A 27,518-nucleotide genomic window follows, 5' to 3' on the forward strand; every position below is an offset into this window, starting at 1 on the left:
TCCTTTGGTCACAGTGTCCAATGAAAGACAATGCTATAAAGGGAAATACCTTGGGCCTTCTCCTCTCCAAAGCCATATCCCCTTGTCTGGGATCTTTTCCTACCTGGAACCTTTTTCTTTCATTTTTTGTGAAGGGAGAGCAGCATCCAACTATACTTGCGTCCAGGTTTTGCAAGTCAGCTCAGCATCAATGCCCCGAGGAACAAGAACTGACCTGGAGTAATTCTGGGGAATCAATTCAGCAGTAGCTGAGACAAAGACTCATCGAGAAGCAATGTCTCATTTGGACATGAATTTGGCAGGATCAATGCTATGTAGGAAGTTAATTAAGAATGACCCCACTCTCTCCAGACACCAAGGTACTCCCAAGGCATTGATTGGAGGGAATGTTTATGTTTGTCCTTACTTGAAAACAAACTTCCTTTTGTAAAAGTTAATTGATGTTGATTGATTAAATGGAACTAAAGTACTAACTACTGGTACCTACCAATGAGAGAACACCCCCAAACCTTTCAGGGTACCCCCTAAACCCTAAAGGTAAGATGTAGCTAACATGGCTCTGGGGGGGTCAGAACATGCTTGCTACCCTTACGCTTGAGGAGCTAATGATTTAGCTGGGCAGAAAGAAAATCACAAATGAAAAACAGGGAAAGATTTCTTGGGCAAAAATAACACAAAGTTCACATACTGTTTCCTTGCCATCTTCTGGTTTGTGTTTGTGTAAGCTGCCCCTTTCCTGAGACAAACTCTACTTCATCACTGCTTTCAGAATCATCTCAAGCAGCACCTCTACCACAAAGTCCTGAGTTCTACCCCACCCCCCTATGCCCAGCTGAAAGCATTCTCTCCACCTTCATCTGTTCTAAATATTTGGATTTCTTTTTCGTTCCCATCACACTTAACTTTGTATGATAAATTTACCGGCTTAGGTTAAACGTATCAGATAGAATGAAAATTTCTTGAAGGCATAGACTGTGGGTTTTTTTTTAATTGTATTCATAGTATCTGTCAGTGCTTTGCACATAGTAGAAGCTTAATAAATGTTTGTTGAATTGAATTACAGAATCCAATATATATATATGTATATATGTACATATATATATATTTTTCCTTTAAGTAAATGTTTCTAACTTAATTCTAACATTCTTTGCCTACAGAGATACTTATCATGTCTGGGCTCTCAAGGGAGGCAGCAATTTTACTTAGCCTTATCTCTTTTTATCTTTGTAGAAAGCCAACCTAATACTGAAATAATAATCCCGGATTTACATTTTAAATAGCTGTAAAAATCAATCTACTTCATCTCTGCTAAAACCTGGAATGCTACTGGAGACAAACACAGAGGGGTGGAAGAAAAATATAATTTAGCTTATCCCTTGTTCTAAAAGTGGGGACCTCTGTTTATGGAGCAGGGCTCATCTGACGAGCATCTGTTTAGGTATCTAAACAATTAAGGAAAGATTATCAGTTTTATGTTTCTTGGCTCTTATCTAACCTACAGACTTTCTCCCTGGGATGAACGGGGAGAAAAGAGAAAATTATTTGAGCCTTACAAATAACAGAAATAAGTAGGGCATCATTTTATCCATATGCAAAAATTCCCAATCTGGAAACTCCTTATGTAGTTGCAACTTGTCAGTAACTTATAGTTTCAAAGACTTTGGTTATAGATGTGGACCAGAAAGGCAAGAGGGAAAGGACTCAGCAGATACTCTGAGGTAAAGAAATATAGGATCATAGATTCAGAGCTAGCAAGGAACTTGTACATCATTTTGTCCAAATTCCTCATTTTACTGATGAAGAAAGTGGAGCCAAAAGATGAATCATCTTGAAAAGAAGTATTTTTCAAAGGAATACTGAGGATAAAAAGGCAAATTATGGTGACTAAAGGCAAATTATGGTGCCTGTGCCAGCTGACCCAGATTAGAAATAGGAAATTAAAATTTTCAAGTCAAATACTTCAGTGTTTGCTTCATCAAGGCTGATGATTAGCTTAATGAGATTTTACAGGCTCAGTTGAACACAGAAAACATCTGCTTATAGAAAAGAAAGCAAGTCTGTTTATATTATAATCTGATGTCTTGAGTACAAGGATGTCTACTCTTTGCTGTAATAGAGACTGATGGAAAGGGTGGCGATGGGCACACTCAGTTCCCAAAATACTTATTTGCTTCCAAATTATTGAGCTCAGTGCCATAATTCTGTGGTGTGGTATCTAATATGCAAACCTATGTGATAGCTATGGACAACCAAGAAAATAAGGCTCTATCAGAAAGAAGTTAATACAATAATACTGCTCTATAGTAGGTGCGAAAGTTTTGGCTATTTATAGACACATCTCTAGGTGAAAGCATAGGATCTAGAATTAAAAATACACCTACAGGATCATTTTGTCCAATTCCTTCATTTTAAAAATTAGGAAAAACTTTAGGAGGTTAAGTGACTTCCCTAAGTCACCTATCTATTGCTAGCAGAACCTGGATTTGAACCCAGACACCGAGATTCCAAAGCCAGAACATGCTTTCCATTGATATGTTCTGCCTTTAGTCCCAAGGTAAAGGAGCTACAATTTGTTTATTCTACTGTAAAACAGAGTATTAGGCAGATGCTCACATGGACACTAACTTAGGTTAAAAATTGATTAGGAAGAAATATAACAACAACATAGATTTGCAAGTTTCTTGAGGGGAGGGACTGTTTTTCTTCTGTCTTAGTATTCCCCAGTACCTAGGACAGCGTTTGGCACATTATTGGGTTCTAACCATGTCAGTCATGTCTAACTCTTTGTGAACTCATTTGGAATTTTCTTGCCAAAGATTCTCAAGTGGTTTGCCATTTCATTCTCTAGTTCATTTTCCAGATGAGGAAACCAAGGCAAACAGGGTTAAGAGACTTGCCCAGGGTCACACAGCTAACAAGTATCTAAGACCAGATTTGAACTCAGGAAGATGAGTCTCCTGACTCCAGGCCCATAACTCTATCTGCTGAGCCACCTAACTGCCTAGCCTAAGCTTGGCACAAAGCCAAAGTCTAATAAAGTCTGTCAATTAATTGATTTCTGGAACTCTGCAAAAACAGTAACTGGAGGGAAGGGGGAGGAAGGATTTGAACTAAGCCTTAAAGGGAAGCCTTAAGGATTCCAGGAGCTAAAGGTGAAGTGAGGACACATTCAAGACACAGAACTCCCATGCAGGACTTAGAAAGGGATATGCTCCACATGTGCAGGTTGCATTATGTTGCCAACAGTGAATTACCTGGGCCAGTAGTGGAAGGGACATTATCAAGAATATGGATGACTGGGAAAAGAGGTAGGCTGGCCACTTAGCAAAAATGAGAGGCAAACGATGTCAAGAGTGAATACTGCAATGACACCCCAAGATAGTAAAAGAGTCAAAGAAAGAACTTCAGGTCACTGGGAAGATACTCTCTGGAGAATTTATTGTTAAACATGGAAAAAAGTACCATGGGTTGAGACGGCTTGAGGGGAGAAATTATAATTTGTATCAGTGGCAACCTATGAATTCGCAGAAGAATACATCCAAGTGCCAAAGCAAAGAAAACGTGGTTTTAAACAGCACACATTTGGGTTCAAAGAAACTTTAACTTGGGAAATCCCCTTGGGAACTCCTTAGGAACAACACCCACAGGCTTTAATCTAAAGGTGCCCAAAGCACCCACCAGGCACTCTGATAGAATGAAGTTTAAAAAATCTAGAAATATATTTCTAGCATTCAGGACCCAAACAATATTTCTACAAGGGTATTGCTGTGATCATGCAGGCAAAAATTAGACCCTTTTTTAGAGAAATTCAGTACTTAGTAAGTGCTGCTGAGTCACCACTCAGAAACTATGGGGGGGGGGGTGGGTGGGTGGTTAGGAAATCTTGCATAATGTCTTCTCAATTACATCCCTACCAAAAACATACTGAATCCTTAATAACTAGAATGCTGTGGATTTTTTTTTCTTTAATGAACCTTCCTAAATGAAAGAGTTGGAGAGTTCACATGAGGAGAGTATTTAAATGGGTTCCACAAGGACTGAATTTATTCTTTACTCCTGCCTGAAGCCAAACTATCCCATTGTATCAAACTGACAGCCCGTTAGGGGGTATCTGAACTCTTCTCTAAAGACAAGTCCTAAAAAGTTATCCAGGTTAAGCTGGCAAAATTTCTTGTCTGCATTTTCTCTCCCAAGAAAGAGATGTAAAATGTTTTCTAATGTGGAATAATAAATGTGTCAATGAAACCTATTTACATAGTGGAGAGATAGTTGTCAAAGCATCATAAACAAAAATCACAATTCCTTGGCAGGGTAATAATAGTTAGGGTCCATACCCATAGCTAATGAATATCATATCCTATCTTTTACTTAAAATAACATATCCAATTATGCTGAATAAAATGTACTTTCCAAAAGATTATTATTTTAAGTAATGCTTCTAGAAGTAGTATTGTGGCAAGTAGAAGGAGCACTGGATTGGAAAGTTAGGAGCCGGGCTTCTAGTTTGAATTCTCTTCCAATGACTAGTTACATGGTCCTAGGCAAGTCATTTAAGAGAGTTGGGATTAGATCTCATAGATTCTGGAGTTCCCTACAACAACGAAAACTATAACTTTTCATGACTGTCCATCTTGTGTGACTCTTGTCTACATTTTCCCAAAGTTTTTCCAGAAGCAAACCCAATGTGAACACATAGATTAAAAAAAAAATTCAAGGTAATTTGGGAGTGAGGGAGGAGGTCAAGAAATGCTTTATAAAACAGAAGGGATTCAAGTGAGGGAATGCATTCTAAATACGGAGAAAAGCCTATACAAAGGTAAGGATTAATCAATCAAAGTTTTATCAAGTATTTAGTAGTACTGTTCTATACATTGGGGATACAAAGACAAAAAAATGAAACAGTTCCTGACTTCAAGGACCTTACATTCTAATAGAGAACACATCATGGACATATAGTCTATATAAAAGACATACTAAACAAGATGGAAAGTTGCATGTGAGAAACAGCAAGAAAGTCAGCTTGGCTGGACTAAAGAAAGTGTAAAGAGAAATAGAACAAATGCGCTTAAAAATAAGTTGGAGTCAGGTTTCTACAAAATAGAATTCACATATCATCCTAGAGGTAGTTGGGAGTCACTGGAGTTTGTTGAGCAGGGGAGTAGCATGGTCAGATCTGTGATTTAGGAAAATCTTTTTGGAAGTAATGAGGAGGCATTGATGAAAGTGAGAGTCTTGAGGCAAGGAGATCAATTAGTGAGTAGGGCAGAAGGGCATGTATGTGAGGGAGTCCAAGTAATATTGAGAAGTGTTTGAATATTTGTGAGGGACAGTGAAAAGTCAAGAAGGACGCTCAAGTTCCAGGCACTATGATCAAAAGGGACAAGGAATGATGATGCTTTAGTGAATGGGGGGAAAGATACTTTTGATTGTCACAGGAAGTAAATCCCACACATTAGGTCTGGGTCCTCCCTAAGTCTTTTTTCTTGGAGAAAAGCTTTTTAGAAACTAAGTAAAGTACCACTGATCTCTGTACCAGTTTGTTCTATGATGAAAGGCAGGAGGAAAGATCCTCAGCTGTGTTCCACACACATATATTACAAGGCAGCATTACACCAACTAAGAAGATGGACCATTAGCCAGGGTAATCTGTCCAAGGTTTAGGGGTTAAGATAAGCCAGGGGTGATGTCGGCCATGATACACACCTCTTGGTATATTACAGGAAAGAATTCCTGCTTTTTGGTGTGGCCCAATCCAGATTTGTGCTAATATATGGTCAATACTAAGGTGGCCTGTGCAGGGACAGTATGAACTTTTTAGCCCTGTCTTAGATCTGAGGGGCAATCCTGGGTTGTTCATGTCTGAACTTTTGAAGAACTGTGTCTTCCCACCAGCACGCAAGTGAGTGTGAAAGAGAAAGAAAAATGGGAAGATACTTTACATTAGGCTTAGAAAAATTCAGAAATGAAAAAGTAGGGAACCAGTTAATTGTGAGGGTTTTTTGTTGTTTAAAAAAAAAATCAGGATGTCCCTCCTGGGTAGAAAGTTGTCATGGTGATTAATAATTATAACTAGCTCTGCAATCTTTCTGATGAACAAGTTACCCAAGAGGGCTTTTCTCCCTCTTTAAACAACATATGTAATTTAAGATCTTGAATTTTCCTCCAAGAAAAGTTTTTTTTTCTCAAGATGTTAACAACAGTTTTATAAAATATGGCAGTGGGAAAGTTCTGGTTGTCACAATGGTAGCATTCTCTTAAAATTGAATAACTTACACAAGTTACAAACCAGTGCCAACAGAACCAATTTTTTTAGCTTAGAGTTTTTATTTTCAAGTAAAAAGGTTTTTTTTTAAATAATCTCCCCTTCCCCCAAATCCTTCAAAACCTTATCTACATGGTCCAGCAAAACTAATTCCCACATTAGTCATCCAAAAGTGTATTACTCTCTTTGCATTTTAAATTTATCACATGTCAGGAGGTGAGTGGAATGTTGGATATTAATTCTTTTGGACTTGTGATTTATCGTTGCATTGATCAGAATTCCAAAGTCTTGCCAAGATGTTTTTCTCTGTAATATTGTCATCATGGCATAAAGTATTCTCCTTCTACTGCTAGCTTAACTCTGTATCAGCTCACAGAAGTCTTCCTTGTTCCGTCAGAATTTTTGTTTTATCATTGCTTAGGGCACAATCATGTTCCATTACATTGACATAACACAAATTTGTTAGCCATTCTCCAAGAGAAAGACACTCACTAAGTTTCCAATTCTGGGCTATCATTAAAAAAAAAAAAAGCTGCTATAAATTTTGTTGTAGGTATAGATCTTTTTTTTTTTAATTTCTTTGATTTCTTTCAGGGTATAGACCTAGTTGTGGTTTAGCTGAATATAATATGTTTTGTAAATTTCTGGATGTATTTCCAAATTGCTTTCCTAAATGGCTGAACCCATTCATAACTCCAATGACATTGCATTGGTGTACCTATTTTCCCACAGTCTCACCAGCATTTGTCATTTTCCTTTTTTTATCATCTTTGCCAGTCTGAGATATAGGGGGAACCTAAGAGTTGCTTTAATTTGCATTTCTCTAATTATTAGTGATTTAGATAATTTTTCATATGATTGTTGATAGCACAGAGTTCTTCATTTGAAAATTTCTTATTCATATTCTTTGATCATTTATCTCTTAGGGAATAGTTTCGAATTTTATAAAGTTGAATCAGTTTCTTGTATATTATGGAAATGAGATCTTTATCAGAGAAACTTATTGCAAGGATTTTTTTCCCACTTACCTATCTCCCTTCTAATTATGCTTGTGCAAAACATTCTTAATATTACATAATCATAATTGTACATTTTATCTCCTGTGATTCTTGTTTTGGGTATACTTTGATCGTAAACTCTTCCCCTATCCATATAATCTATAGGTAATTTCTTCCTTGTCCCTCCAATCTGTTGATAGTATAATCTTTTATATCTAGGTCATGTATCTATTTGGAGCTTACTTTGGTATATGGTGCAAGGTGTTGGTTTAAATAGAATTTCTGCCAGACTATTGTTTAGATTTCCTAGGGGGGTCCTTGTCAAATAGTGAGTCTTTCATCCAGTTACAAGGGTCTTTGGGCATGTTAAGCATTATACTCCTTTTTTAAGCCATTAATAAATCATTTTGATAATTAATACTTTGTAGCATGTTTTCAGATCTGATACCTTTAGACTCTCTTCCTTCCCTCTTTTTCATTATTACCCTGGAGATTATTGACCTTTTGTTTCTCTATGAGAATTGAATTTTTTTTCTAGGTTAATTAATGTTCTTTTGGGGGTCTGATTTGTATGGTACTGAAAAATAAATTAATTTAGGTAGTATTGCCATTTTTTATATTGGCTTGACCTACCTGTATGCAATGAAGTATTTCTCTAATTATTTAGATCTGTACTTACCTGCAAAGAGTTTGTTACAGGTAGATGCATATAGTCTTTGGGTAAATCTTGGTATATACATTCCCAAATATTTGACAGTATCTGTATTTTGAGTGAAATTTCTTTCTCTAGTTCATTTGGTTAGGTTTTGTTGGTTACAACCAATTTGTCAAGTAATAGAGCTCTCTTCTTAATCTCACTTTATCTAAAAGAGCTCCTTTTTTTTTTTTTGTTTCTCTGCCATCAGGATCATTTTAGCTATGAAATTCGGCTCATATTACTAATTAGAACTGAGGTATTACAAGACCAATTTTTTTCCATTCACTCCCATCTTCACTGACCAGGGAAAAGATCAATAAAAAATATAAGGATGATATGCTAGCAGAAGAAAAGCTTCCTTCTCATCAAACATAAAAAATATAGCCCCTTGCCACCACATACTAAACTTCCCAACTGTTGTGAAAATAAGGGCCCCCAAACCAAACAGTTAACATCCACAAATAGCTTTAAGGTTTGTGAGGCACTTTAAATATATTTTCTTATTTGATTCTCACAATAATCCTACCATGAGGTAGGTATGATTATTATCAATCCCATTTTATAGATGAAGAAACTGAGGCTTCTTGAAAGGTTAAATGATTTTCCCCAAAGTCACACAGTTAGTAAGTGTCTGAGTCATAATTTGAATAGAGATTGTTTTTACTCCTAATAAGGCATTCTATCCACATGAACAACTAGCAGCCTAAAGAGCAATAAATTCTGCCTTTTCCTTAAGATTGGGATTCTTAATCTTTCTTGTATCATAGCCTGGGGAAGCTTATGGACTCCTTTTCAGAATAATGCTTTTAAATAAAGAGAATTACAAAGGAAACCAATCATATTGAAAATAATTATTGAAAAATGTTTTTAAGTTCACAGACCTCAGATTAAGAACCCCTACCTTAGGATGAGGCAAAGACTTCTTTAGGATTTCAATGTGGATAGTATATGTGTTTTTGTCCTACACTGGGCTTTTTGCTATTACTTAACATATATTTTATGCACTAATACTAAGCATGTTCCTACATACAGAGGGGGTCCTTGATGGACTGGCCATGCATAGCTCTTCCTTCCTTTTTTCTATCTGGGAGGGAGGGAAAGGTTTCCTATATATGGACAGGGGTTTACATGTGTGGGAGATGATGAATAAAGTTTCCTTCCCACCAAGGCTCAGAAGGCTTTGCTCTGGCTCAATGAAATGGATAGGCAGGAAGTTTCCACCCCTTGCCTTCCCATCAGTTATCTGATAGAGTAATAATCGCCATGAAGAATAATACAGACATGAGCCAGAAAACAGCACAGAGACAGTAAAACCTGGAGTTAATTCGAAGAGCAATAGTTTACAGATGTCATAGAAATTGACAGAGAAAGAAGGTGATCCCAGGACCCTCCAGGAAAGTTCAGCTAGCTCCAGGCAGAGGCCAAGGCTATCCTTTCATCAACAGAGTTGTGAGTTTGGATGAGCTTGAGTCCCAAACCACTATGGATGGGGTGGGGGAGGAGGGCAAAGCAAAGGGATATTATACTTATCTGTAAATGTTGCCAACACTACATTCATTACTTTAACTTCCATCTCTGTCCTGATTCAACTTTGCTGGGTTTTGTTTCTCTTTTTGACGCAGCATGAACAACTAGAAAATGTAGGCTTAGACTGTGGGAGGGGTGCGCATCTTTGAACTTTTTACCTTTCCACCCTATCCTCAAGATGATTTAGGAGAATTACTGGCAGACCTCCAGGGCATAAATTATTTAGGAAATTTTAAAGTAAGTTCTAGTCAAAGGAGAGAAAACCTCAATAAAGAAAAAGCCCTGATCTGCCAAGGCAGTCAGTCAACAATCATTAATTCATTTATTTAATCTTTTATTGAATGCTTACTACATGCACTGTCCTAAGTGGAGGACACACAAAGAAAATAAAAAACATAGCTCCTAATCTCAAAGAAGAGACAACTAGGTGACAGTGGATAGAGCAATGGGCTTGGAATCAGGAAAACTCATCTTCCTGAGTTTAAATCTGTCCTCAGACATTTACTATATGTATGATCCTGGGCAAGTCACTTAACCCTGTTCGCCTCACTTACTCATCTGTAAAATGAGCTGCAGAAAGAAATGGCAAGCCACTCCAGTATCTTTTTAAGAAAACCCCAGATGAGGTCACAAAGGGTCAGACATGCTTGAAAAATAACTCAAAAGCTTTCTAAGAGCTCACATTTTTATAGGGGAGAAAATACGTAAATAGCAATATAAACAGAAAATTCATAAATATACCTACATGGCTACATATGTGTGTACACATGGTAGAAATGGAAGGTAGTTCCATAAAGAGGGCACTAGCAGCTGGAGAATGGGAATAGCTTATTACAAAAGGCAGGCTTTAAGCAGAGTCTTGAAAGAATCCAGGGAAGCTAGGAGGCAGAGAGGAGGATGAGAAGTCCAGTCATGGAGGGTAGCTATCACAAAGGCACAAACTGAGAAGATGGGAGAGTTATAGGCTTATGCATAAGCAAATTGACCAATGTAGCTGGCTCATAGAGTGAGTGGAAGGGCATAAGGTATAAAAAGCCCTGAAAAGTAAGAAGAGATCAGGTTATAAAGGGCTATATATATGTCAAACAGAGAATTTATATTTGATCCTAGGGGTAAGAACTGAGTTTAAATCCTTCTGACACTTAGTGACAGTTTTGCCATGGGTACATCACTTATTCAACCTCAATTTTCTCATTTGTAAAATGGGAATTAAAAATAGCACCTACCAGCTGTATCCCAAAGAGATCATGCAAATGGGAAAAGAACCTGCATGTACAAAAATATTTATAGCAGCTCTCTTTGTGGTGGCAAAGAACTGGAAATTGAGGGGATGCCCATCCACTGGCGGATGGCTGAACAAGTTGTGGTATATGAATGTAATGGAATACTATTGTGCTATAAGAAATGATGAGCAGGCAGGCTTCAGAAAATTCTGGAAAGACTTATATGAACTGATGCTGAATGAGGGGAGCAGAATCAGGAGAATACTGTACAGTTACAGCCATGTTGTGAGATAGAACTTTGATAGAACTGGCTCTTCTCGGCAATGCAAGGTTCTAAGACAGCTCCAAAAAGCTCATGATGGAAAATTCTACCCACATCCAGAGAAAGAATTACAGAGTCTGAATGCAGATCAAAGGATACTATTTGCTCTCTCTCTTTTTTTGTTTTGTTTCTTCTTCTTCTTGTTCATTCCGCTGGTTATAATTCTTCTTTGCACATGGCTAATGTGAAAATATGTTTAATGTGAATGTTTATGTGGAGCCTATATCAGATTGAACGCTGCCTTGAGGAGGATGAGAGGGGGAGAAAATTCAGAACTAAAAAGTTTGTGGAACTGAATGCTGTAAACTAAAAATATATAAAAATTTTTAAAAGATATTCAACAAAAAGAAAAAAATAGCACTTACCTCACTGGGTTGTTGTGAGGATCAACGAAATAACATAAGTATAACTTATGCAAATCTTAGAGCACCACATATATTCTAACTTATTTTAACAGGAAATCATTGTAATTTATTGAGAAGGGAGTGATATGATTAGCCCGATGCTTTGGGAAAATCACTTTGCCAGCTGAGTGAAAAATTGACTAGAATGAGGAGATACTTAAGACGGGGGTCGATTAGGAAGCTATTAAAATAGTGTAGGAGAGAGAGCTTGAACCAGAAGGGTGACTGTGTGTGATCTGAGAGAGGGGGACATGTAAGAGATATTGTAGAGGTAGAAATGACAAGATTTGACAATGGGTGAATGTGAGTGAGGAGTTGAAGACATTATTTGAGGTTGCAAGCATGGGTGATTGGGAAGATAGTGGTGTTTTGGGTTCAAATCCTGATTTTGCCAGTCATTAGCTATGTGAATTTGGGTAAGTCCATAGAATTCAGAGATATCAGAAACCACCAAGTTTGATTTCACATCAGATGAGGAAATTGATCCCTAAAAGGAATAAATGACTTGGGTCAAAACAGATGGGTAGTAGATGGCAGAGGTGGGACTCAAACCCAAATATAATGCTCTTGTACCAAACCATGATTTCTTTCACAACCTTTCTTAGCCTCAGTTTTCTTATCAGTAACAGAAAAATTACCTGCCCTGCCTAACAGATAGGATTGTTGTAAAGTTTAAATAATGTGATGTCTATGAGGGCACTTTACAAATGGAAAAACACTATATAAACTTGATATGATTAATAAGTAAAATCTTCCACTGATGTATTATGGCCTGGGTGCTTACGAGAAAGGGAACTGGTGCCAGCCTTCCAAAATGTTCAATGAAGAGATTTTAGGATGGGTCTTTGAGTCAAAGTATGGCATGGACCTTTCATGCCAAGGTTATCTCATACATGAAAAAGTAACAATATTATTACCTTGAAAATTCCTAAGACTCTGAACTTTACATCTCTAGCTGAGTACAATTACAAGGATTTCCCCACTTGTAAACTGGCTGAATAATCTCTGACATCTTCAGCTGGCATTATGTCAGAGCAAAGGGAAGAAAAACAGTTCTTGAAGAATGGGGTGTCTCACACTACTTGGTTGCCCTGAAAGGATAATTAAGGAATGATGCTAACCAGACAGAAGAAGCCTTGATTAGGCCTTCAATTTTGCATTTAAAATGTCTATTGAAAAGACATCTCTGTGGCTAACTTAGTGGCAACATGAGCTAATGCATCACTCTATATAGCACAGGGCACAGATTCTAAATGGCATTCCCATGGCCTGGGCAAAGGTCCAATAAGGGACAACATATCCCGTTACAGCTTGGCATCTGCTCCTGGCCACAAGAACAAAATGATTAATTTCCTTTCATGTGATAAAGAAACTCCAACTTGCCCTCCCTGAATTCCAGAAAACGGATTCTGTAAATGAGCAGACTGGGTCAAAGAAGCAGACTTTCCACTTCTGGGGCTGAACTCATAGCATTAGCTGAATGAACTTTAAGATGAAGGTTTTATATTTTAACAGGGAAGAAAACAACCTTACGTGCAGAATGTAAAAGCATTGGCTGCTTTCAGCCTTCCTTCTCCCATTCCCACCAAAGAATCTCAGTTTTGTTTCCTAATTTGTAAAGCATAAATCTCTGGCCCAAGTATTTTCTCAATTCTTCATAGTAAGTCATTTGCTCCAGGCATCAGTGTCTATGACTAGGGAGGTGACAGATTTGATCAGACCACATCTGGAATATTTTGTTCAGATTTGGGCACCATATTTTAGGAAGGAAAATCATAAGCTCCAGCCAGAGAAGAGCCTTGAGGACATGTCATCTGAGGCTCAGGTGAAAGGACTGGGGATGGGCAGCACGGAAGATACTTGGTAGGCTTAATAAAAGTTTATTGATTGGTCAATTGATGCCAAATAGCTGCCTTCTAGTACTTTAAGAACTATCACATGCAAAAGGAATTCAACTTGTACTTCTCAGTCCCAAAAGCCAGAACCAGTAGCAATGGGTAGAAGTTATCAGTAAGATTAAACTAGGCTCAAGATGAGGGGAATTTTCCTAACAGAGCTGCCCAGAGTAGCATAGGAGACTTTTTGTAAGGTATGATCAAGGATGGATTTTTTTCCCCACAAATGGGCTAGACCAAATGGCCAACGAGGTCCCACTGAATTCAGATACTATATGAATCTCTAGTTTAGGTTAAAAAAAACTCTTTTAAATTTAGAAAGTCTGGGAAAAGCCTCCGTTTTTTAGCTTGTATTTTAAGTCTTACAGGAATGTCAAAATATAAAGTGTCAAGGCTGGAAAGGACATTACTGATCACCCAACCCCCCCATTTACAGATGGGGAAAATGAGGTGGAATGATTTGCCCCACAGTCAACATAGTAAAAGAATTAGAACTGGAAGCCAGTCTTCCTGCCTCCTAGTCTGCTGTTCTCACTAGACCCCATATTCACCAGAGAATTCAAAGTAATGTATGGAAGTCATCTGAACATATCTCCCATGACCACAGTTAAATCCTCCCAGACAGATGAGTCACTATCTTCTTTGCTTGTTTTTTAAACTTTATAGAGAAGATTTCTCATCCTTCCTCATCAGACCATTACAACATTTAACAGTCTTCACTAATCAGAATTTTGCCTTACATCTAATCAAATCCTTCATGCTACAGTTTAATCCAATTTCTTCTTCTTCAATGATGAAAACATCTGGTCACCATCATCTGTAAGAAAAGCCCTTAAAAATTCCATAGCCTGGCGTACAAGTGCTTAATAAACACTTGTTGACTTAACTAGATCAATAACAACAATTCTTATGTTTTTGTAACACTTCAAGGTTTACAAATTGATTCCCTCACAACGACTCCTCTTTAGTGGGACCATTTTACAGATGAGAAAACTGAGATTCAAAGGTAATGACACGATTTACTCATTAGTTACATAGTGATTCAAATCTGTCCAAACTAGATTGAATCCTGACGAAGTCCTGTGTTCTTTCAACTCCCTTACAAGAACTAATCTGAAATTTGGGCACTAAACTAGGTCCCAGAAAATCATCGTCTGTCCCTTCCCAAAAGTAGTCACTATAAATGATGCCTGAAAAGATATCGTAAAGGACATATAATGGGAAGGTATTAGCTCTTAGAATCCCTCATTTCCTTCAAATGTCAATTCAAGTACCATCTTCTATATGAAGCTTTTCATTTTTTTTTTTTGTAGTTTCAATGACATTAAGTTTTATTTTTAGTAACTTCTTTTTTTTTAAACATTAACCATCTGATACACAAATAATATTTATGTTGCTAACTTCACAAGCTCTTGACCTAACTGTCTCCACAGTATTACTAAGAATTAAAGGACCCTAACTTAATGTTGTTGGTCTAAAGTCCTATGTCTAATAGCTTAATTTTAGACTTAACCTCAGATGTTCCCCTACCAATAATCTATAATTGAATAGATCTGGTTATATGAAGCTTTTCTTAATTTCCTCGGCTTCTAGAGACCTTGCTCCCCAAACAGTACCGTACTCATTGTGTGTCTATTACAAACATATGTAGTGTTATACATTCTATCTCCCCCTTAGAATCTAAGTTCCTTGAGGGCAGACAGGGACAGCATCATTTTTGTCTTTATATTCCTAGTTTTAATCACTGTGTCTGGTACATGTTACTGAGTCATTTTCAGTTGTGTCTCATTCTTCAGGACCTCATTTGGGGTTTTCTTCACAGAGATACTAGAGTGGTTTACCATCTCCTTCACCCCTCATTTTCAGAAGAGGAAACTGAGACAAACAAGGTTAAGTAACTTGCCCAGGGTCCCACAGCTAGTATGTGTCTGAGGCCAGATTTGAACTCAGGAAGATGAGTCTTCCTAACTTGAGGCCCAGCACTATTCACAAATGCCTGGCACATAGTAGGCACTTAATAAATTCTTGTTTGGTTGGGTCTCTGCCTTCCATGACACAAAGGAACAACATTCTTGGCACCCTCCTGGAGCAAGAAGTGAGATGGGGAATATGAGACTAGAATGAAATTATTAACCCTTGAACTATTGTCACCTTAATGAGTTTAGAAATTGTGTTTATTCCCCAAGACCTCCCTCTGATTTCTCTAATATTTCTGGAAAATATTAAAGTTGTCCAAAAGATGCAACATCCCTTTTAAGAGTTCTAATATAATTCCCTAGATGGTTGAGGGAAACATGTATATCCAAAAGTGAACTGCAGTGAAACTAGAGTCCACCACTGGTAAAATGCCTAACTTTTGATGGTCTACAGCTGTATGTCGTTGTCCCAACCAGAAATAAAAGCCATTCTAAGGGCAGTGTGATTTTTCTGCAAGTGTGTCATTATTGGAAAGACTTTAAGCTCTCTTCTCCCCACCCTTCCCTCTACTTCCATCATCAGTAGAATAAAGTCACATTCTCTAGTATTTGCCCAGGGTTGGGGCCACCACAAGGCAGATCTGGCCAATTCCCATGCTGTGTGTCAAGACACTGGGCTGCCTGCCCTTCACATCCTGCCAATTGTCCTCTGGAGTAGCCCACTCCTAGCGTTGTCTATGCTGAAAGCGCCAAAGAACCAGTCAGTGTTGTTTTATCTGTTTTCAGTGCTAGCCAAGGAAAGTCTTTCCCCCCAAACTTTTAATGAAGAAATCTAAAACCAAGTTGAAATGTGGCTATGGCTTCAATAATGATTACAATAAGAATACGCATCACATACAGGATTGCCATTTGTAAAAACACTTCCCACACATGGGCTCATTTAATTCTAATTTAATTTAATTTAATTAATTCTAATTTAATTCTAATACCTGTGTGACTGTGGGCAGGTCATTTAGGATCAGAGGATCACCAATAGAGTAGAGGAAGAGATTTCGGAGCCTCCCTGGTCCAATCTCCTCCATTTTACAGATGAAGAACTAACACTCAGATACATTAACTTTCAAAATCAACTAGGTAAGCAGTGTCCAAGGTAAAATCTGAATCCATGTCCTCCGGACAGAGCCAGTGCTCCTTCCACCATACAGTGCTACTCACTTAATTTCTCTTAACCTCACTTTCCTTATTTGTAAAATGAAGGAATTGGACTAAATGATTCTAAGGTAACTTCCAGATCTAGAGCTTTGATTCTATTATTTTATTTTCAATTATAACTATTTCTAACATTCAACCAGCTATTTAGAGGTAACATTCCAGACATGAAAAATGCTCAAATTCAGATTATAATTCACCAGGAAAAAAGTTGTGAAACTAAGATAGGAAGAGAGGTTGAGCTTGAGATTTCACTAGAATACAGGATTCCCAGATGAGAAACCTCCTACTAAGGAAGGTAAACAGCTTTTCTGTAACATAAGGTCTTAAAGAGTTCCTACTTGTCCAAGGTCATATAGTCAGTATATTTCGGGGGGTAGAACTTGAACCCAGGCTTCTGAGCTTGGACTATATGGATGTGCAGACAAAGCAATCAACAGGAAATAGGAGACAAGCTGCAGACTACTATAATATTATACTGTATGCTACATACCATATACTCTACTATACTAATATGATAATATAATATATAATAATCTAAAGATGATAGAGATTAAAGATGCTTTAACTTTTTCCATTGTTTTTAGTTAACAATAAGAACTTGAGAAAAGTCCTGTATCCTTGATAGACTTGCAGATTTATATTAGTTCTAAGAAACTATCAAATTCATAAATCACTGACTACCAGATTTTTTCCCCATTTTAATTCCCTGTTTATTGCAGCTATTTTCTTAATAGTTTCAAGTCTTCAGAGCTGGGATAGGTAAAACCATTTGGTCAGCAAATAGCATCACTTACCAGAGCATTCACATCTTCTGTTTTGTAGATCAACATTCGTATCTCTTCTGGATCACCACTGAAAATTGCTTGGACCAGTGGGGGCTGTAAACATAAGGAGAATTAAAGTCAGGATTTAATTATTTTGAAAATATATTTTTATTTAACTACTTTTAATATATACCTAATACATAAGATTTATGGAGTGAATGAGTGACAGGATCATAGTTGTGCATTAAAAATATTACTTCATTAACCATATGGGAAGTAGATTGAAGAGGGGATGTACTGGAGTGGGAAAGGCCAGAGAGAAGACTATTATATAGTGGTCTAATTAAAAAGAAGTTAGGACCCAAACTAAGGAACGGAGAGGAGAGGTTGGGTGTAAGACATACTGCATCTGGACTGGACTTGGCAACTAATTGGTGTGGGGGCTGAGGAAAAAGTGAGAATCAAAATGACTCTGAGGTTTCAAATTAAAAGTGACATCAGAGGATGCTGGGACCACTAGGAATAGATGAGAAATTCAGAATTGGACATGTTGAGTTGGAGGCTGTAGGACATTCAGGAAGAGTTATCTGATGGGAAATATCAGATTAGCTGTGGGAAGCATTAGGGTAGAGATACAGATTTTCAAATTATCTGAACAGGGATAATAATTGAAACCAGGATGAATAACCAAGGAAGATACTATATGAAGTAAGAAGACTAAAGGCAAAACCTTGTGAACCCCCCAAAGATCAGAGAAATGATAAGAGGCCAGATAAGGAGACAGAAAGGATGGTGAGAAAAAAAGGAGAAGCAGTAGAATTAAGTATTGCAATGTTGCATAAGCCAAGAAGGGAATAGATCTCAAGGAAGAGGTGGTAAATAATGCTAGTTCAAAGAGGAGGGAAAGCAAAACATGTCATTTAATCGAAAGATAAAGAGGTGGTTTTTGACTGTGGAGAGAACCATTTCAGTAGAGTGGTGAAGACTGACACAGGGTTGTAGTAGATTTAAAAATGAGTGATAAGCAGTCTTTTTTTTTTTTTTTAAAGACTGAATCTTTTCAAAAGTCTAGTAATTCAGAGACTACTTAAGGGCCTGATATGACAACTGATTGGCATTGGAACTTTGAACTGCTCCATTTCTGACCTATACTGCTTTATCCCTCCTTAGGTTCACCATAATAATATAAATCTTATTGTAGTGTCAACATAGCCTACTGCAGCTCAGAATCCCCAAGTACAAGAGATCCATGTACCTTAGCTTTCCCCCAAACTGGGATTACAGGCATGTGGTACCATGCTAACATTCTTTCTAGAAGCCTGAACATGAAAGGCAATCAAGACAAAGGTTAGTAATTTGAAGGACCACTGTAAGGAAGAGACTGACAACGAATAAAAGGAAGGGGAATTATTTAAAAAGCAAAATCACAGAAGAGTTGGGGAGGGAGAGGATGGGTATTACAAGTAGAGAGTGTAGCCTTGGCAAAGAGGAGGGCTCCTTCATTCCATGAATGAGAGGAAAAAGGAGAGGATGGATGAAGACACTGGGAAGTTTGGAGAAGGAAAGTCAGGAAAGTCATTTTAAATGTTTTCTATCTTCTTGACACAGGGAGGAAATGAAGGAAATCATGTAAGGATAAGGGGAGCAGAGTTGGAGTTGGGGACTTGAAGAAAAAGTAGAAAATTTAGGACTACCATTCTGGAGAAAGGGATAGTCAATAAAAGAAGAATAAAAACAGCATTCTCTACAGTTGAGATTGATCAGCATAAATGTGTAATAAACCCAATCCGAAGTTTCCTGATTATCTCCAGCAGTCTTCAACAACTGGGGAGGACCAAAGGAGGAAGAGGATAATGGAAATAAAGTATCTTCCTCTAGGGATAGATATGCAGAGTATGTGTGACTAAGAGAAAGGATTATTAATTACCAATAATTTAAGGAGATACAGGTATCCTCTTCTTCTAAAGACCTGATTTTTAACAAAAAGTTCACTGTCTTGATAATAAGGCTGAGTAAAACTCTCCTCAAACTTGGTCAGACTCCACCCAACCTTATGAGGATTGAATCTGAGGTGGGGAGGCCCATCGTGTCTATGCAGGTTTTAGTAGGGATAAATTCTCTGATTAGATTGCCCAAAGCTAAAGGTATCTGGGTATAGAGATAAGACTCTCAGTCCAAGGGTGACATGATGTCACTCTCAGCCTCTCTTTTTAATATAGCCCACCTTCCATTGAGGTAAGCAGAATTGATTGCCAAAAGAATATATAAGCCCTGAGCCCCACCATCATGACTGTCATTGGTCTAAGAGAGTTCATCAAATGACCATCCTTTTGTTAATAATGTGCTGGCCTTATTGATAAAATGATTAAATTACCCCAAAACTATGTCTCTCGAACCTTTTTAATTGGAACATGGCAGAGGGTCCAAAAATTAAAGGATAGAGAAATCAGTGGGTCAAGAGACTGATACTAGCAGGGTTAAAAAATAAGAATAATCTCTCTCTTTGTAATGTCCACCCTCTCCCTTCCTATCTCATCAATGACCTTGTTCTTTAAGTAATTCCCCTCCCTTTCATTCAATAGTGTCAATATTAACAATTGACGTCTACTGTTAGACATAACAGTAGTTAGACGTAACAGCCAAGGCTACGCTCTCTACTTGTAATACCCATCCTCTCCCTCCCCAACTCTTCTGTGACTTAAAGGTTGACAAAGTGTCACACATATATCTCACAGCAACCCTGTGGGGCTCTTTTAGTCCAAATCTGTGACTACACTGGTATGATGAAATTGCCCAAAACAGATTGGAAGCTTCTATTCTAGAGCTGCTTGGAGAAATCAAGGGACTTGACTAGGGTCATACACAAGTGACACTTGAACTAAGGTCTTCCTGATAGCAAGAATACCTCTCCGTACCACTGTGTCAAGTACCTTCATGGCAGTATTATTATGCCCATTTTACCAATGAGAAAACTTCAATGGAAAGGTTAACTGACTTGCTCAGGGTCACACAGCTTGTAAGTATTCTAAGTAGAATTCAAACCCAAGGGTTTGAAGAAGAGATTACAGGCAAAGACAGGAATTTCAGAATTTGGTGTCTTTGAGGTACAGTCATTTATGGTAAGGGTGAGATTTAAAGTATGACCTCCCTGATGTGCATATGAAACAGAAGGGAAAGGAAGATGGAAGGAGCTCCAGTTCCCCCCCTAATTCTTTCTTATGTTCTCTTTTAATTACAGCTCTGGTGAAAGGAATAATGATCAGGAGTGGATTCTCAATAAGACAAGAAAAGAAGAGTCAAGAAAATGGATGCAGGTTTTCTACTGTTTGTTGATTATTAGCTCTTTGAGGAGTTTGAACTTAATGTTTAAAAATGAAAAGATTATTTGGGGACAAATCTATTATCCTCAAATCATTCTTTCAGGTAACTAGACACTCAGGCAGACATGATTTTCAAGACAATTTTTTTAAAATTTCTGGACTTACATGGCATAAGGCACTTTGATAAGAGGATATGTCAAGAAACTTCTTGGAGTGGTAGCTTACTCTCTTTTCTCAAGGAAAATCTGAATAGCGGTCAAGTTGCCATAAATGTGTATGATATTTTATGCCTTTTTGAGCCCTACATAGTGAAGAAAAAGACAGGACTTTGAATGAAAAAATCAATTTCTTCTATCAATAGCTGTGGAACAGAGACTGGAGCCAACCCTTCCACCGTGTTGGAATTAATTAGCCTCTGTAAGTCACTTATGCAACCAGAAATTTGGATAGCAAGGTAGATCATCACTTACATATTTAAAGGAATCTGTAGACTGCACTGGTTCTTTCTGCATTCATTCATCAAGAAAAGCAAACAGTTCTAAGCTATGCCTGGAATGTTCTCAAGGAGGGGTGTTGGGGACACTTAGACCAAAGAGTAAAACCAGTGTGCAGGATAAGAGGGGCCCTTCTGCCATGCATTCACCAATAGTGGAGTTCTTTAGAGACCTAAGAAGTGTCAAAGCCTCAGGTCTTAGGAATTCCAGTTTTATGTACATATACACCCACTACACATTCCCTGTGAAACAGATAATACTTGTTTCCTCAAGCCTGAAGAGAGCAGCACAGGTCACAGGGATGATATTAGTCTGACCATGCCAGTGTTCTTCACAGTTGGGTCCCCAACAGCACTGTGATTTTAAACCAGACATTCACATTTATTCACATTTGTGTATCCTGCTCAAACAATTCATACACAGCCTTATTCTATAAAATAATCACCATTGCTTTAAAAAAAAAATTGATGTAAAAAATTGTAACCATTTGAGTGGCATTGATTTTAGAGAAATAATTAAGAGGAGGATTGTAGATGTGTCCCCTACACATCTACACATACACGCGCACGCGCGCACACACACACACACACACACACACACACATACCAGTGGAAGAAAACAACACATATTTTTAGCATTTATTTCCTTTTCCTGGAAATATAAACAGACATTTTCAATATGTACCCCACTACACACACACACCCAGTCCTGACTAGCATTTTTTAGTGTCTTGGATAAGAAGTACAAAATAATGGTGGTCTAAAGCCAGCAATACTAAATGAACCCTCAAGTCAAGCATGGGAGAGAGGCTTTAAGACCTTAACCAATGGAGAAAGACCCTGGGACATTGCAACCTGCAGGCAAAGAAGGAATGCGTCAGGGAACGGACCTTTCTTTCTACATATTTTTGCATTTTCTAAATTCTGGTGCCCTGGTTCAAAGCTCCATTCACTCCACCATAGTTTCTGATTCTCCCTTCACCACAGAAGTCCAGACTAATACTAGACCTTCCAGTTAATTATTGGCCATCTTATGGCCAAATAATGCTGCCTCTAGAGAACATTTGTTTTATAATACTCAGTTACAGTGCTTAAGACCTTATTCCCCACCCTACCCCATGACCACTAAAATAGTCAAGCATTCTGCATTTTTTCCCCTATTCTTTCACTTTTGTTTAAGGACCTACAGCAATACCACTGAGATTGTTGTGTGACTTGCTTCCCTTTACCTGTATACCAACATGGTGTTAATTCTAGTAACATTTAAGTATTTCCATTGGAAGGTTCACACATTTCAGGAGTAGCAGCACATGAAATAAATTTAAATATGTTTATAATGAAATACAAAGGGAGTAGTGAATGAATAAACATGAAATAAGTAACAAAAGTCAAAGCTGCAAAAATTCCATAGCAGAGGGGAAAATGAAGTTTAGAAATCATGTAAGATACATCAATGCAATCCCACCTTCCATTAGAAGGCTCTGTTTGTTTAACTGTGGGGCGACCATGATTCCATTATCAACTACCAAAAATTTTTCTAGGCATGCTTAGCTTTAATAAAATGAAATTCCTCTGACATTGTTGAAGTTACTGGGATCATCAGCAACTGGGCAAACAGGGAGGTAGAAAGGAAGCTGACTAAGCAGTTCAAGTTCATCGAAAACTTGGGGACCTCCTTAACAGATGATACAGAGAAGGCTTAGTTATTCAAAAATGAATTGTCACACTGTCTTTCAGGAGCATCTGCCAGCGCCCCTGATCATCTCAATTGGAAGCGTGGCTGACAGCCTTCCAGAGAGAACTGCCTTCTGTTCTGACACTCTCCAGCAGGAGGTCTGAGGCTGGGGAGCCAAGGAAGATATTTGGATCCAAAGGCCACTTTTACCAACCATCTCCCAGTGGGTATCATCAGACCAAACAAGCAACAAGATAAAGGTTCATCTCTTTGCCAGTCTCCTTGGGAAGTAGCTTAGTGAAAAGTACACTAGATTTAAGTCTCAGCATGCTTCCTATATAAATTTTTATTGATATCTTTTGTTTTTATATTGCCTCTTTCCCACCCAGAAAACCATCACATGTAACAAAGATTCTTTCTTCTTATTATTAAAGATATTTTTCTTAGCAACTTATTACCTCCTATGTAGTCGTGGGCAGTTCATGTCCTTCTCTGGGCCCTAGGTATCTCACCTGAAGAATGAGACAATATGTATTAAAAAAGCTTCAACTATTCTCATCTATAAAATGAGGAGTCAGAATAAATCTCCAAATTCTCTTTTAGATCTATGATCCTATGAACTTGCATTACTTTTTGTTTTTAAATTTTTGTTTTATTTTCAGATCTTAATTCTTTCCTTTCCTCTTCCTTTACCCACTGAAAAGGCAAGAAAAACAAAACCCACTACAAATATGTACAGTCATTGCATTACTTTTTGCTCTAAGGTATCTAGGTGACTTTTTGCTCTCTCCCCATTTATCCTCAAATTAATCGATCAATTGACATTATTAAGTGCCTACTACATGCCAGGTACAGGAAGAGGGAGCGACCAGATACAAAAAGAGGCAAAAGATAGTTCCTGCCTTCACTGAGTTTACAATATGTTATTAACTACTTATTTATCTGTATTTGTTCTGTCCATATCAGTCCAAAGATCTTGCTCCTTGGCAGAGAAAACAGCTGCAAAAGGAGAGTTAAGCAACTCTACCTTATCTCTAATGTCTAAAATTATCATCCCATTCCCCCCTACCTCCACCATTCTACAGTGGTTTTATTCTTTCTTGATTCCACTTTTCCCCAGTGTAGCTTTAAAACATTAAAAACCATACCCACTGATCTTAATTTTTCTCACTAATTTCAGTTTATAATCTTAGTGTTATACTCCTGACAGTTTTCTTTCAGGACTATGACACATTTGTGTATATGTATTACCTCAATCTTCATCCCTGTCTTTTTAGACAACCTTAAGATGATGAGTTCCCTGTGCAGCCACATCTGCCAGCTTCCCCTTCTTTTCCTCATTGGAATTGTTTGTTCTTGAGTCTTTACATTACATTTTTCAGTTCCTTCCCTTCATCTGTAGAAATTTAGTCCACAGGATTCGAAGTATTGTTTCTTTGACCCTATCCTAAACTACTGGAATTTATATTGAAATCCCACTGGGCTTTCTGATTTGAAGTAGGTTAATTTAAACCACAATTTTTACACTAGAGGGAGCAAGAGAGTAAACTGTTGTCTGGTACACGGTAAAAAAAAATACCCAAGATTGATGTTTGTCCTTCGTTCTCAAAGAGTACCATGACATCAGGGAAGTGATGCCATGACTTCAAGTGAATTGGATTTAAGTGAGGGAGAGCTGTGCAAGGTCATCAACCTCACTTTCTCCTCCAGAGTCAACAATTACAAAGGACACTGAAGTCTCAAAATGTTCTCCATATTCAATACATAAATATAGATATGTTGAGTTGAGAACTGTTACTTCCAAAAAGGTTGTCAGTTAAAATACTACACCCAACTGAGCCTTTGGATTCTCATTTTGAGGTCTTGGCATGAAAGATACTATTTAAACCCACCCACTTTCCCAGTGAACAGGCCTTTTGTATTTCTCTTTTCTCCAATACAACTTTTTTTAAATTCTCTTTTATTATTCTTAGCTTTCCCTACACACCTTATATTATCCTTGGTCTTGCCACTATTGCTAGAAAATCATGCCATGGTCCTAGCATTATTATTAGCAGAGAAAGTAAATCTTAGTCATTTGGTCACCTCCTACTGACAAAGCAAAAAGCACTCTACCACTAAATAAATGTGGTGCATGGGCAGCTAGGTGGCACAGTGGATAGAGTGCCTTGCCAAATCAAGAAGATTCATCTTCATGAATTCAAATCTGGCCTCAGACACTTACTACTTCTGTGACCCTGTTTGCCTCAGTTTCCTCATCTGTAAAATGAGCTAGAGGAGGATACAGCACCACTCCATTATCTTTGCCAAGAAGACCTCAAATGGAGTCATAAAGAGTTGGACATGACTGAAGTAAGTGAACGACAAAATGTAGTGCAATGTAAAGTGTGCTGGATTTAAATTCAGCATCCCTGAATTTGAACAGCAGCTCTCCTTTTCAACAAAATGGGTACTATAATACTTGTACTATCTACCTGATCAGGCCGGTGTGAGGAAAGTGCTTTTCAAACTTTAAAGTGTAATAGAATTATAAGCTGTGGACATGTATGAGTTTAGAATGTAAAACCTCAATGTTCTCTGTAGTACAATGCCACCTGTGAAGTACTTTCCCCAGTTTACAGTGAATTTCTTACTCAAAAGGCACAGGTGTTTGAGTGCATTAAAACCACAACAGAGTGAAAAACCATCCCCTAGATCAGCACTAAATTTTCTACAGAGGACCACTGTAGGAAAGAAGACCAACAGAATAAAAAGATGTCATGTAAATGTCAGTGGGAAACTAAAATTTTGAATAAGGAGAAGATGTGAATCTCAAAAAAATTCTTTAAATGTCCTGATAATTTGTTTATCTATTTCTGATCAGACTGGATGACCAAGAAATTTAAGGCTAAAAGAAAATGCAGACACACATACACACAAAACCAATAGCTTAAAGTGAACAAGATATTCCTAAGCATGTGTCCAGACTCTTGTCATCTGACAGCTGAAGGCAAGACAGGAAGACATTATATACTGTTGCTTGAAATCATCCACTTAAGTGAATAAGCTGAAACCCTTTATTAGGTAACAACTGATCTGTGCATCAGCCAGCACTTACAGTTTTGCAAAAGAGACGGTCAAAATTGGTTCAAGTCATTAGATTTAACCAACAAAACTTGCTTTATCACTATATACAAGGATCTTGCTTTGTAAACCTGCTCAAAGGATGCCATTACGCAAGATTTCTAAATACAGACTCTTCTTTTTTGGAGAGGAATTCAAATCTATCACAGAAGGATAATGACGGTCATAATATGGAAGTAATTTCTCTTCAGTGTCATAAGGTCTGTATAAGATGCTGAGTAAACGTGGATATAAATAAATGAATTTATCAGGGATATCATACATCTCTATGAACTTTGCCCCATAAGTAATAATTAGAGAAGCCGTGCATGGAAACTTTTCAATACTTCCAATTATTGAAATTAAGTTTTAGTGTTCTGAATATTAATGAACAATATCCTATAGTTAATCTGCTTATGTATATATAACACATGATTCAGTCATTTTCAGTTGTGTCAAACTCTTCACGATCCCATTTGGGATCTTCTTGGAGTGACTCCAGCTCATTTGACAGATGAAGAAACTGAGGCAGAGCACACTTAAGTGACTTGCCCAGGGTCACACAGCTAGTAAGTATCTGAGGCCAGATTTGAATTCAGAAAAATAAGTCTTCCTGACTCCAAACCCATCACTATCCACTGCATCATCTAGCTGCCCTAGTAAATTATAACTCCTATTACAAGGCATCTAGCATAAGAATGTAAAAGAGACCAATTTTTGTTGACTTTTCCAACATGAAGGCAGCTTACATGATTAGAGCTTTGATGTAATTATTCAGAGTTCTGTCTTCCAGTGTTAGGCATATTCATGCCTTTTGTTTCTTCTTCTCCTCTAGAGGTCTCTTTCAGTCATTTTTCTCTTCATTAACACTATTCATTAGCACTTCTGCCAGAAGGTGAGCAAGGCAATTAAAAAGAAAGAAACTCAAACTTGTCAATTTGGCACCTGGTTATAATGGTTTGGTTGAAAAGTTTGTTAAGGAGGGAAGAAGGATTGTTTAAAACTACAATATCGGCTCCAGTTGACCTCTACTGATTCATGTTATCCCTTCCCTCCCCCACTCCTAGCCCCACTTTGATTTTATAAAATCCACAGCACTAAGCACAATGCTGCAAAGCCCAGAACCTTTAAAGATATGTCTGTTCCAAGAGGCATAGTTAATGGAAGGGAAAACATGCAATTTCAAGTCATTTGCTAGAAACAACAGTCCAACAGAAGTGCCAGGATTCTAATCTAATCTGGTCCACTCCTCTTATTTGGAGCCAACAATAGAAGGAAAGAAGTGGAGCAGACTTCAGTACAGACAACAGAGAGGCTGAAACATGCCTTGTCATATGACTTCACAAAAGTTGTATCACCTCACAAAACCGATCCAGTCTGCATCTCAGTGGACCAAGGCCCCTTCCTTTACAAATATGTATACCTGTGTTATTCAAACTTAGAACCTAACTGGGACTATTTTAAATGATTAAAGAGGTAGATAAAATAGTTGTGTTTTTGCTTTCCGGACATACTGTTAAGTCATTGCTGTGATTTATTGGATGCTCACTTTCTTGTCTGAAACACAACCCTGAAAGTATTGTTTCTACATAGGAAAAGACAATCTATTTCATCACATTTTCCAGGAACATGGTGCAGACCAAGACAAAGTCCAATTATGTATTTTAAGAGTAACTAATAACTCAGTGGAGTGCACAGTAACTGCCAA

General features: G+C 37.7%; 1 protein-coding gene across 10 annotated transcripts in view; it reads right to left on the reverse strand.

Moving 5' to 3' along the window:
• Positions 1-27,518, reverse strand: part of ANKRD44 (ankyrin repeat domain 44) — a 360,684-nt gene that overhangs the window by 186,533 nt on the left and 146,633 nt on the right. For all 10 annotated transcript variants that reach the window (XM_072612776.1, XM_072612773.1, XM_072612772.1 and 7 more), the window contains exon 2: positions 17,251-17,334. In XM_072612776.1, coding sequence (XP_072468877.1) covers positions 17,251-17,334 — 84 coding nt within the window. The remainder of the gene's footprint in view (positions 1-17,250; positions 17,335-27,518) is intronic.

This window comes from Notamacropus eugenii, chromosome 5, assembly GCF_028372415.1.
Source record: "Notamacropus eugenii isolate mMacEug1 chromosome 5, mMacEug1.pri_v2, whole genome shotgun sequence".
In the NCBI taxonomy this organism is placed as follows: domain Eukaryota; kingdom Metazoa; phylum Chordata; class Mammalia; order Diprotodontia; family Macropodidae; genus Notamacropus; species Notamacropus eugenii.